Source organism: Carcharhinus amblyrhynchos, chromosome 4 (genome assembly GCF_965287045.1).
Source record: "Carcharhinus amblyrhynchos chromosome 4, sCarAmb.v2.hapA, whole genome shotgun sequence".
NCBI lineage: Eukaryota > Metazoa > Chordata > Chondrichthyes > Carcharhiniformes > Carcharhinidae > Carcharhinus > Carcharhinus amblyrhynchos.
Genome location: NC_137327.1, coordinates 116,799,407 through 116,812,671, shown reverse-complemented (window position 1 = coordinate 116,812,671; position 13,265 = coordinate 116,799,407). Strand labels below are relative to the sequence as shown.

General features: G+C 42.6%; 1 protein-coding gene across 4 annotated transcripts in view; it reads left to right on the top strand.

Annotated features, from left to right (window-relative positions):
* Positions 1 to 12,826, top strand: part of fgf13a (fibroblast growth factor 13a) — a 494,238-nt gene extending 481,412 nt beyond the window's left edge. For all 4 annotated transcript variants that reach the window (XM_080187791.1, XM_080187794.1, XM_080187792.1 and 1 more), the window contains one exon: positions 11,397 to 12,826. In XM_080187791.1, coding sequence (XP_080043917.1) covers positions 11,397 to 11,530 — 134 coding nt within the window. In that variant the 3' untranslated portion in view covers positions 11,531 to 12,826. The remainder of the gene's footprint in view (positions 1 to 11,396) is intronic.
* The last annotated feature ends 439 nt before the right edge of the window (positions 12,827 to 13,265 follow it).

The window sequence follows — 13,265 nt, the reverse complement described above, 5'->3', positions numbered from 1 at the left end:
ACAGTGTGGGAGATTCATTGTGAATATCCTGCTGAAAAAACAAACAGCCTGATTTACTCCAGTTTTTGCACAAACTCAACTCTTAGACTTTTTGGGAGAATCGCTCCCAATATTTTGCCTTAAATAAGGGGGAAAAAACTGTTCACAGTGCTCCAGGTGTGGTCTCCAGGTACAGTTGCTGCAAGACTTCCCAACTCTTACACTCCAACCCCCTTGAAATAAGGGCCAACGTTCCATTAGCCTTCCTGCTGTACCTGCATGCTAGCTTTCTGTGTTTCATGCATAAGTTCCCCCAAATCCCTTCGAGTTGCAGCTCTCGGCAATTTTTCTCCATCTAAATGATAATCTCTTCTTTTGTTCTCCCTTCCAAAAGGGCAGCATGGTGGCACAGTGGACACTGCTGTCTCACAGTGCCAGGGACATGGGTTCAGTTCCTAGCTTGGGAATGGAGTTTGCATGTTCTCCCCGTGTCTGCGTATGTTTCCTCCGGGTGTTCCAGTTTCCTCCAACAATCCAAAAGACTTGTGTGTTAGGTGCATTGGCCATGCTGAATTCTCCCTCAGTGTACCCGAACAAGGGTTGGAGTGTGGTGACTAGGGGATTTTCACAGTAACTTCATTGCAGTGTTAATTTAAGCCTACTTGTAACTAGTAAATAAATGAACAACTTCACATTGTCCCACATTATAATCAATTTGCCAACTTTTTGCCCACTTACTTAACCTATTAATATCTCTCTGAAAACAGTTTGTATCCCCCTCACAACTTGCCTTTCCACCTAGTTTTGAGTCATCTGCAAAGTTGGCTGCAGTATATTCACTTCCTTCCTCCAATCATTGACATATATTGTAAACAGTTGCAGTCCCAGTACTGATCTCTGTGAAACCCCAACCTGAAAAAGAACGCTGATCCCCTCTCGCTGTTTCTTAACCATTAGTCAGTCTCTATCTTTGCCAGCATACTACCGCCAACAACATGGGCTGATATCTTTTGACTTAATCTTTTTTTCAAGATACCTTGTAGTACACCTTCTCAAAGTCCAAACCCAACGCGTCTACTGGTTCCCCTCCGTCCACTCATGTTGAGCCTTCCTCGAAAAACTCCAATAAATTAGTCAGGCACAATTTCCTTTTCATGAAGCCATGCTGACTCTGATAAGATTATAATTTTTCCAAATTTGCTGCTATTGCTTCCTTAATAATTAATTCCAACATTTTTCCAACTATAGATGTTAATTGACCTATTGTTACCTGCTCTTTGCCTTCCTCCCTTTTTGAATAGAGGTGCCACATTGGCAGATTTCCAACCCTCTGGAACTTCTCCAGAATCTAAACATTTTTGGAATATTACAATCAATGCATCCACTATCTCTGCATCTGCTTCTTTTAGGTGGAACATTCCAAACTTTTAGCATATTTTGTGAAGGTTTTTCCTAACTTCAGGTCTGAAATTCCTGGCTGTAATATTTACGCCATTCCTGGTGTTGTCCTCGTGAATCGTTGCTGTTCTGTTCTTCGTAGCTCAAACACCCAAACATCTTCTTGTAATGGGGTGCTCAGAATGTCCCATATCTGGTCTCAGTTCTGTGACTAAAACCCTGTTAGAATTGATTTCTGAACATGATGGTGATTTGTTCCCTAAAGTAAAGTATTAATAGGCGTGGGAGAGGAAAGTCAGTGATGGAACAAATTCCTCTCCAAATCACTCGCCATTCTGACTTGGAAATATGTCACCCTTCCCTCACTGTCACTGGGTCAAAATCTTGGAACTCCCTCCCTGACAGCACTGTGGGTATACCTACACCTCAGGAATTGCAGCAGGACTTTCAAGGGCAACAAGGGTTGGATAATAAATGCTGCCAGCGATGTTGAAACTAAATCAAAGAATAAATATGCTAAGATCAGATGTGAACCCTGGGTGGTGATGCACACAATGAACGTTTTCTCTGAATTTCCTTAAGTGTAGCCTCCTCTCCTGCGTAATACTTGCATTAAAAATAGAAGCAGCAAATTGGCCAGAAATGTAATTTTGAGTGAATCGAAATAAAATGCTATAAAAAGCACCAGATGTAATCATTTTTTTTTCATTACTTGCCAGGAGTGATTAAAGGGACTAATTTGTATTCTATCAGTTACATGATCTGCTGTTGATGTGATTGATGTTCTTTGTTAATACTAGGAATGAAAGTGAATCACTGTGGAGGGATATTAGGTGCTCCTGAATAAATGGAGAAGTTTCTATTCATTTCACCGAAGCCGTGCTGCTGTATCAAACATCAGGGAGCAAAGCACTTTGTATTCTGCCCCATGTTGTCTCAGCTCTGCAAAGGAAATTATATTTGTGAAAGGTTTGCGGCGAGCTGGACTTGTAATTCTCTATTCAAAGGGAGAGCTTGCTCCACCTTTTCGCAAACTCAGGGAATCCCAAATTTCTGTTCATCCAGAGAATCCGTTTTGATTTTGAGTCATTCTTATAGGCTGAGATTTTACAACATCGCTTGGGCGAGGCTTGTAAAATCCCACCCGAGGCCAATGGCGAATTCCCTTCTGCGAGTCTCGCCCACCCCAATTCCAGAGGAGCAAGGCAGTAAAATTCTGGCCACGCACAATGTGAAATTTTCATACAAGATTCCACAAGCAGCAAACAAGGTAACCAGTTTCTCAGTGATATCAGCTGAGTGGTAGGTGTTGCTTTGGACATCAGGGAGAATTTCCCTGCAGTTCGTCAAATAGTGCCGTGGAATCTTTCACCATTACGACCACAATTTGCGCTTACATGTCCTCCTTAACATAGTGAAATGTGCCAAGCCAGTTCTCAGGAGTGTTATGGAATTAACACTGGGAACATTAGGTCAGTTCACCAAAAACTTGGTCAAAGAGGTAAATTTTAAAGAGAGTCTTAAAGCGGAAAAGCGAGATAGGGAGGCAGAGAAATTTCAGGAAAGTATTCCAGAATTCAGGGCCCAGATAAAGGAGAGCTCATCCACCAATGGAGCTACAATTAAAATGTGGAATACTCAAGAGGGCAGATTAGAAAAGTGCAGTTATTTCAGAGGGTGTGGGGCTGGATCACATTATGCAGATAAGGAGGAGCAAGTTTACAAACATACAAGCTAGATAAAGGCCATTCAGCCCCTCGAGCCTTCTCCATCATTCAATATGATCATGGCCAATCTGTTTGAGTTTCAAAGTCAACATTCTTATCTACCCCCGATAACCTTTGAACCCCTTGCCTAACAAGAACGTATCTCCGCATTAAGTATATTCAGTAACCCTGTCTCCACCACCTTCTGAGGCAAAGAATTCCAAAGTCACACAAACTTCTGAGAGAAAAAGATTCTCCCCATCTTGTCCTATAAAGGGCAACCCTAATTTTAAAACAGTGCCCCTTGTTCAGGATTCACCCACAAGAGGAAATATCCTTTCCACATCCACCTTGTCAAGACTGTTCAGGATCTTAAATACTTCAATCAAGCCACGCCTCACTCTCCTAAACTCCAGTTGGAATAAGCCCAATCTGTCTAACCTTTCCGCGTAACACAATCTGCACATCCCAGGTATCAATATGGTAAACCTCCCCTGAACTACCTCCAATGCATTTATATCTTTCCTTAAATATGGAGACCAAATCCCCCCACCAATAGTGGGTGGGGTTTTACAGCCATACTTGAGCGAGACCAGAAATTGCCACCCAAGGTCAATGGACCAAGGACCCTTGTCCACCCCCTGCCGGCTCTGATTCCGTGGAGGGGTGAGGCAGGAGAATTCCAGCGAGTATTGGAGGTGTGGTCTCACTAGTATCCTGCGTAACTGAAGCATAACATCCTTACTTTAATAAAAGCAAAATACTGCGAATGCTGGCATCTGAAACAAAAACAGAAAATGCTGGAAAATCTCAGCAGGCCTGACAGCATCTGTAAAGAGAGAATAGAGACAACGCTTTGAGTCTGGATGACTCTTCATCAGAGCAGCTCTGACGAAGGGTCATCTAGACTTGAAACATTGGCTCTGTTCTTTCCCCTCAGACGCTGTCAGACCTGCTGAGATTTTCCAGCATTTTCTGTTTTTGATCCTTACTTTAAGGTTCAGTTCCTCTTCAAATAAAGGATTGCATTCCATTCGCCTCCTTAATTACTTACCGTGCCTGCGCACCAACATTTTGTTTGCAAGAGGATGAGACTTTTTAAATGGAAGCGTAGCTAGACCAGGAGCCAGTTTTGGTCAGTGAGCAGTAGGTTGATGGGTGACGGGAGCTCTGTGTGACTTCAGATGGTGTTTTGAGGGAGCTGAATGGGATTGGATTGAGAAGGCAGAGAGGAAAACTTTGGAATTGCTAAATCTGAAAATCAGAAATGTTTGGATGAGAGTTTCCGCATCAGATGCACTGAGGCAGGGGTGGAATCAGACGATGTTAGGGAAGTCAATAATCTTGATGATGGCTTGGATATATGGTCAGAAACTCATCTTGAGATTAAAGAAGAAACCAAGGTTGTGAACCCAGGTGAATCAGATATGTGATTGATTTTGGTTTAAGTGCTCGGTGATTATTTTATTTGTTCTCGGGATCTGCGTGTCACTGAAAGGCTGGCATGTTTTGCCATTCCTAGTTGGCCTGGCGAAGGTGGTAGTTTGTAGCAGTTATTTATTCACATGGCAACAAGGCACCATGTGGTGCTGGTATGATTGCATAGATCACCTTATGCATTGTGAGGCTGGAGCTGGCTTTTGTTTTAAATGAGCCAACTACGACAGTGATCAGGTTTACAAAGCTCCTTTGGAAAATGCCCCATGATGCCTCAGGGAAGAAGAACACCCACAATGCTCTGTGTGGGCGAGTGAAGAGGTTACAAAAAAAAGGGTTTTTAAGGAGAATCTTTAGCAGAAGCAGAGAGGTTGAGAGCTGGTAATTGAACCAGTTGAATGAAAATTGACCATGGCATGCAGTGTAGACACTCGCTTGACACTTGAAGTTTACCATGTACCATTTTAATCAGGGTGCTCTGGCTTTGTTCACTGCACCAGCCTGAAGCTGGTGTGCTTTGCAAGCTGTGGTCACTTTTTTCAGACCTTAAGCAAAGTGACTGCAGCAGGCTACATCAGTGAACATCCAAATGGAATTGGAAGAGAACGAGTACTCCCTGTGACTCCACATTGAAACAATATTCCAAAAGAGCATAAGATATAGGAGCAGAATTAGGCCATCCAGCCCATTGAGTCTGCTCCACCATTTGATCATGGCTGATATGATTCTATCCTCATTTTTCTGCCTTTTCCTGTAACTTTTGACCCTCTTACCAATCAAGAGCCTATCTATTTCTGTCTTAAATAGACTCAGTGACCTGGCCTCCACAGCCCTCTGCGGCAATGAATTTCCACCCTCTGGCTGAAGTTATTCCTCCTCATCTCTGTTTTAAAGGGTTGTCCCTTTACTCTGACGCTGTGCCCTCAGCTCCTAGTCTCTCCTACTCATAGAAACATCTTCCCGATGTCCAGACCCTTCAGTATTCTATAAGTTTCAAAATGATATCCCTCTTCTTCCTTCCTTACTCCATCAAGTACAGACCCAAAATCCTCAAACTCTCCTAATAAGTCAAGCTTTCATCCCCAGGATCATTCTCGTGAATCCCCTGTGGATCCTCTCCAAGGCCAGCATATCCTTCCCTGGATAAGGAGCCACTGTTGCTCCAAGCTCATGCCCCATCCCCACCCCATTTCCTCCCCAAGGCAGTCCCCAGATCCCTCCTCCCCACAGCCTCCCCAGTTCCTTCCAGCCCCTCTCCCAACACAACGCTGCACAGCACCCCACCTGCCCCCTCGATCCCCTCAGCCCCTAACCTCCTCCCTAATCTTCCCTCCACCTCACAATTTCCTCACTCCTTCCACCCAGTGACAAGATGAAGATTGAATTGTTCGCTGTGTGTTACAAACCAGATTCTGAAACCTTCAGGAATGGGTAAGAGACCATTCAAATTGGTCTCTTACCCATTCCTGGAGGTTTCAGGGCTGTACAGTCTGAGGGCAGTCTGAAATGAACAGAAATACCTGCTTTCTGCTGACTCAGCAATCTTGTTGTCCCGTCAAATTGCTCTCAGGAATGTTTTTACAAAGTGCTGCAGTGGTGCATTCAGTCTCATAACAAACAGCCATAACAAAATAACTTACTGGTCCAGTCTTTATATTAATGTCCCTGAAAGCTTCAAGCATTAATTGTTTCATGTGGGATTGACTGACAAGGGATTGGCGCCTGTGAGTGTGGAAGTTCACAGCCGTGACCAATCACCTTTTGGGTCCACACTGCACCTGGGTTGAACATAGGAACATACCAAACAGGAGCAGGAGTAGGCCATTCAGTCCCTCGAGCCTTCACCACCTTTCAACAGGATCATGGCTGATCTGCCTTCCAAGGCCAAGAGTAGCAAAGTCGGAGAGAAACAAGGGAAACAGATTTCCCCCTCATCTCCATCCAATAAGGGTGACCCCTAATTTTAAAACAATGTCCCCTAGTTCTGGACTCACCCTCCTTTCCACATGCACCTTGTCCAGACTGATGACGATCTTATAGATTTTAATCAGGTCACTCCTCGCTCTTCTAAACTCCAGTGGAAATAACTCCCGTCTGTCTAACTTTTCCTCATAAGACAACTCGTTCATTCCATTTATCTATGAAACCTCCTCTGAATCACTCTGAATATAGGTTGGAAAGGGTGCTTCATGCCTTCATGCTCTCAAAGCCTCATTTTGATCAGTGGATACAGTGAGTTTGGAACCTAATAACCCTGGCTCCATAAATCAGATTTGAAACCAGCAGCTGCTGCCCAGTGAAGGGAATGAGGTTACAGGAGGAGAAGTTTACTTCTCATTTCCCAATGTGATGGTGCCATTGCTTAGGCTCCAATTCCAGTCACAAAGCAAAGCAGAAACCAGACTGTGGATATTGACTCTTTGCCACCCAGTTTCAGGGAATCATAACCATCATGAAACCCAGCATCATTCCTTCCGCCTATTTAATGCCAATTCCTAAAGAGCTCTGTTAGGGGGAGGATTGGGATTTGCCGCATGGTCTGGACTCTGGCACATTTAGCAAGGAGCCGGAAATGGCTGGTCCCCAGTAATCTCTGTGGCCAACAATTTCTAATTCTCATCTATCCCATTTAAATTCTTCCATGGTCTTACTCCTCACTACCTCTGTAACCCGCTCCAGAACACAACACCCCAACCTCTGCGCTGTTCCAATTCTGGTCTCTTGAAAATCCCCTGATTTCCATCGCTCAACCATTGGTTCCACATCTTCAGCTCTAGAATTTCTGCTGCAACCTCTCCAACTCATTTATTCTCTTTCTCCTTCTTTGTAATGCTGCTCCTAATAATCCTCTTTGACCAATCTTTTGGTCATCTATCCTCTTTGAACTGTTAGAGTTATCTTAGGAGCAGCAACCTCGGCACTCAGTCGGCCCCTTACGCAAACAGCGCTGGGCACCATGTATCTAATGCAGGGTCTTTAATTACTTGTGCACGAGGAGAACTCTCTACAGCCAACACGAAATGTCCAGAGCAGTTCTGAGGTTACAGAGAAACAGCTCAGCAGTTATAGTCAATTACAGCAAATTAGGAACAAGAGATTTTCCACATCTTTCATTGACATATATATCCATCAATCATAGAAGCCTTTTCTTATCCAATAGAAAACCAGTCTTTCATTAGTATATGTCCCCATATCTTGCTATTTGATAGTCATCATGGTAACTTGTTCCTTGTTTTCCTTGCGCTGTCCTAACCTGGAATGCAGTATTATAGAACAAGGTTTTAGTTATACTTGCTTTATCTTGCATATGTCAGTGTTGGCCTTACTAAAGGCAAGGCTGAAGGCCATGTTTAGCCATTAATCATTTCCCATTGCTTGACAAAGTTTTTTTTTGACAATTATGGAACTTTAATTTTCACAATTGTTGGAACCTAACTTCCACAGAACCTTACCTGTGTTGTTGTCATCTTTCAAAACTTCTTTCATGGGGATGTGGGCATCAGTGGCTAGGCCACCATTTATTGCCCATCCCTAATTGTCCCTTGTGAAGGTGGTGGTGAACTGCCTTATGGAACCGCTGCAGTCCATGTGGTGTAGGTACATCCACAGTGCTGTTAGAATGATAATGATCCAATGAATCTCTTTGGGTCATTTTACCAAGTTAAACACGCTATATAAATTCAGGTTTTTTTTTCTGAAGGAGGCTTCTGGTTATACAACACAGAATCAGGTCATTTGGCCCAGTCAGTTCATGCCTGTGTTGAGGCTTTATCGGTCCTCCACCCAACCTTCCTCATCTAAATCTACCACTCTAACTCCCTATTCCCTTTCTTCTCATATGGTTATGTAACTACCCCTCAGCTGTATCGGTACAATTCACCTCAAACATTCTCTGTGGCAATTAGTTCCACATTTGCACCACTCTCTGGGTAGAGAAATTTCTCCTGAAAATCCTAATGGATATCTTGGGGAGTATCTGACATAGATGCTCTCTAGTTATGCTCTTCCTCACAAGAGGTAACATTCTCTCTTGTATCGTCTCTCTCAAAATCTTCCACGTTTTAAATCGCCGAGTAGATTATCTCTCAGCCACGTTTTATTAAGGGAGCAGAGGTGCAACCTATTCATCTGCTCCTGATATGTAAACTCACATATTTCTGATATCATCCCTGTAAATCCCTGCACCCTCTCCAGTGTCTCTATAACCTTTTAATAAATAATGACTAGATCTGCACGCAGTGCTCCATGTGGTTTAACCGGGGGTCAATACAGCTTTAGCAATAACATCCCAACTCTTCAATTCTATCCCTCCAGAAATAAACTCCAGAGATTGTTGTGTGTCTTTTTCTGACCTTGCTAACTTGTGGTGTAACTTTTAGTGATCGGAGTTTGGTTCTCCATGATCCTTTTGTTCCTCTACCACAGCCAGACTCAAAGTAATAAGTGATCTCTCTATTCTTCTTATTGGAATGTATTACTTCATGTTTGTGTCGAATTTTATTCGCCCATTCTACAAGTTATTAGTGTCCTCCTGTAATGTGTTGCAGTTCGACTCAGTGTTGACTATTCCCCCCAGTTTGGTGTTGTTCATAAATTTAGAAATGGTGGCCTGGATTTTCTGACCATTCTTATTGGCAGGATCTTCTACCCTGCCATTGGTGACCGTCGCTTCCCCTACCCCCATGAGTTCCCTGGCAGAACGGGGTGCAAACAATAGGAAACCCCATTACAGTGACAGGACCATTAGATACCATCAATGGCGTGCTATCTCTGCTGCCGTGAAGACATAGAGGGGATACTTCCTCTTATTGGGCAATCTAGCACAAAAGGCCATAGTTTTAGGATGAGGGGTAGCAGATTTAAAACAGAGATGAGGAGAAATGATTTCTGTCAAAGGTTGGTGAACCTATGGAATTCACTATCCCAGAGAGTGGTGGATGCTGGCTCATTGAGTAAAGTTAAGGAGACAGACAGATTTTTGGTTAGTAATTGTTTGAAGGGTTATGGAGAATAGGCAGGAAAGCAGAGTTGAGGCCAAGATGTGATCAGCCATGATTGTATTGAATGCAGAGCAGGCTCGAGCGGCTGAATGGCCCATTCCGGCTCCTAGTTCTTATGCTTCTTATCTTTCTGTAGGACGGACCAGATAAGGATGGCAGATGTCCTTCCCTAAAGGAAATTAGTGAATCAGATTAGTTTTTACAACAATTGACAATGGTTTCATGGTCATCATTAGACTTTTAATTCCAGATTTTTTTTATTGAATTCAAAATTCATCATCTACCATGGCAGGATTCGGACCCCAGTCCCCAGAACTGGATTACTAGTCTAGTGACAATACCACTTTGCCACCATCTCCCCAGTAGAAGAATATTGGCCAGGACACCACAAAGCATTTCACTGCCCTTCTTGAAAGTATTGCCATTGGATCCCTTGTGTCCACCTAAAAAAGAAGACAGGCCTCAGTTTAATACTTATCCAAATGACAGTGCAGCACCCTATCAGTAATGCATTGCATTGCCTGCCTGAAGTTTTGTGTTTAGATCCTCCAGGGGATTGTAAACTCACAGCCTTCTGATTTTGAGTCACAGTGCATCCTCCTAGGGAAGGCACTGAAGGAATTGATGAACAATTGGAGGGATGGTACTGGCAGTGCTGCTCTGTTGGAGGTGCTATCTTTCGGATCCAAAGTAAAAATGAGGCCCCTTTTACCCTCTCAGGTGGTGTCAAAGATCACATTGCACTATTTTGAAGATGAGGCGGAGAGTTTTCTGCACAGTCGGGTTTAACTAACGTGCTTGAGTTTATTGCAGAAGGTTGATGAGGGTAATGCAGTTGATGTGGTGTACATGGACTTCCAAAAGGCATTTGATACAGTACCCCATAAAACATTGAGGGTGACAGGATAGATTGGCAGAGCAGTTAATAAAGTATACATTATCCTGGACTTTATTAATGGAGGCATAGAATACAAGATCAGGAAGGTTATATTGAATATGCATTAAGTCATGACTTTAGCCTGAGCTGTAGCTTTGTGTCCTATTCTGGGCACCGCACTTTCAGAAGGACATGAAGGTTTTGGAGAGAGTGCAGAAAAGATTCATGGAATGGTTCCAAAGATGAAGAACTTCAGTTCTGAAGATTGATTGGAGAAACTGGGATTGTTCTCCTCAGAGAAGGCAGAGGGGAGATTTTAGAGAGGTAAAAGAAGCAATGTCAACATGAGGAAAATCATTTTTTACACAGTGTGTGGTTCAGATTTGGATTGCGCTGTCTGACAATTGTGGACTGGAGCAATAGAGGGTTTTAGAGGGAATTGGATAATTATGTAGAAACAAAAACATTGCAGGGTGCAAGGGAAAGGTGAACTGCTCCTGCTAGGGAGCTAGCATGGACATTATGGAATGAATGGCCTCCTGTGCTGTAACCATTCTATAACTCAAGCCTTACTGACGTTAATTCACCTGATGACCATCACTAAAAACAGATTATTGGATGTTATCGCAGTACTACTTGTGGGCTCATACTATGTACAAGTTGGCTGCTGTGTTTTTGACATGACAATAGTGATGGCATTTTTATAAGTATTTCACTCATTGGCTTTGACACTGAGATGGTGAAAGTTGCTTTCTTTTCCCAAGTCCGCATTTCTGGGATTGGATCTCTACACTGGGTGAAACAGAATTCCTGGCACAGAAACATTTCCATCTACATGTTCCTGCTTCTACCTGACTTCATTTCATGCTGTCTGAATAATCTACTCCTTTTGTGTTCATCTAATTGTCCCTGGGTTCAATATAATGTAGGATACATTAGCGGGTGCAGACAAAGAGGCTGGTCATGTTAACTAATGTTGATTTTCTTTTTGATTTCCAGTTGCCCTTTACAGAGAACCATCACTACACGAGTTGGCGGAAGTTCTCTCTCGGTCTGGAACTCCCACCAAAAGCAGAAGTGCCTCTGCCGTGCTAAACGGGGGCAAGGCAGTGAGTCAGACTGAATCAACGTAGCTGGGTGGAGGCTCGTCCCGTGTCCAGACAAACCATGTACAGACGCCGCCGATATATCACTAGCAGACAGTGTCTTTCTCTTGTAAAATGATTCAGGAAACAAGCTGCTGAGCTGAGTAAAGTTGCACTCTATCAGCCTTTTAGGTCTTCTGATTTTTCTGTCAGTGGATAAATCCCAATAATTTTAGCCAAGAAAACGCTTGTACATCTCACCAAACGCCCGGACAGCCAATCAAACCTCATTCTTGGAATGTGATGCGGCGGAAGAAATACCATTTTGTCCAATCATCAGACCTGTCTCGGGGAAATGAATCATTCAAAAAAAAACCTGTTGGCAAGCTGGAAACAAGTTACAGTTCAGCAATGAACACACACACATACACACACACAAAATAAACCAAACCACACTTGCTCTTGCCAGAGGAATGTAGATACCTTTGGGTTTTACTAAAGGAATGAGGAACACACAAAAAAAAGTAATTGCATCATGTTCTTGGCTCAGTGCTGTTCAATCCCACTTGATACACAAACATTGGTTTCTTTTCTTTAGTCCAGCGATAGTGTTTTGCTACACTGCGAGTCCGCAGTTTTTTTTATACTCTAACCAATGGATAGAATCACTTTCAAAAGCCAATCAGGGTTGCGAAAAGGAAAACAAACACACAAAAAAAAGATGAACAGGAATTAGGTCAGTGTCTCAGGCGAAGTGGTTAAAAGTGTAACTTTGAATAATCTTGAGGACAAAGGTTTCTGGATTTGTAGTAACAGTAAACTTATAGTGCAACACCTAGGATACAGAAATCTATCGGTTAGCAAATCGCACCCTTGTGACTCCTTCTCACCTTAGGCATTTGCACATTGACCTTGTTGTGGTGGTTTTTATTCTTAAAGAAACTGTGGGGTTTTGGGTGACTTCATTTTTATAACAATGTGGAAAGTCTTATTTGTAACGCTCTCTGCCACTCGTTCTTTTAATGTACTGGGCATGGTGGGAATTGTTGTGAATGAAGTTCCCTTTGGGCAGTTTACTGGAAACTCATCCTAGTACACATTACACAGAGGTTGTTGTTATTCTGTCAATTAGTTTAGATTTTTATTTTGATTTACCTGTTGCATGGGAGAAAGCTGGTATTGGAATAGAGTTGCATGACTTAGGATATGTGTTTTAAACATGTTGGATAATGTGCTCCAAACATTACTTGGGTTAGAAAGTACAAGCAGCTTTCCTGCTTCTGTACTGGTCAGTTGTTTATTATTTGTTGTATACACTAACAGATGCACTGAATAAAACATTTATATGAAAGTACGCTTTAAACGTGTCTTTATTTGTGTATGCGTGTTTTGATTTGTGTATGTTGGCATGTTTGTTTATGTGTGTGTGGATTTATGTATGACCATGCATACCTTCTGTGTGTTGATTTTTTAATGTTGCCTGTTTATTTGAACATGCAGAGATGTATGTATTTATTCTGGTGTCATCTGTATCTATGCCAGTCTGTCTATCAGTGTGTACGTGTAACTGTTGGTATGTATGTATATATATGTATATCATATGTACATGTATTTGTGTGTACATATGTCTATGTGTATCTGTATATGTGTATCTGTGTGTACATGTATTTGTGTGTACACTTATCTGTGTGCACATTGTACATGTATCTGTGTACATGTGTTTACATGCATCGGTGTGTACATGTATCTGTGTGTACATGTATTGGTGTACATGTATTTACAC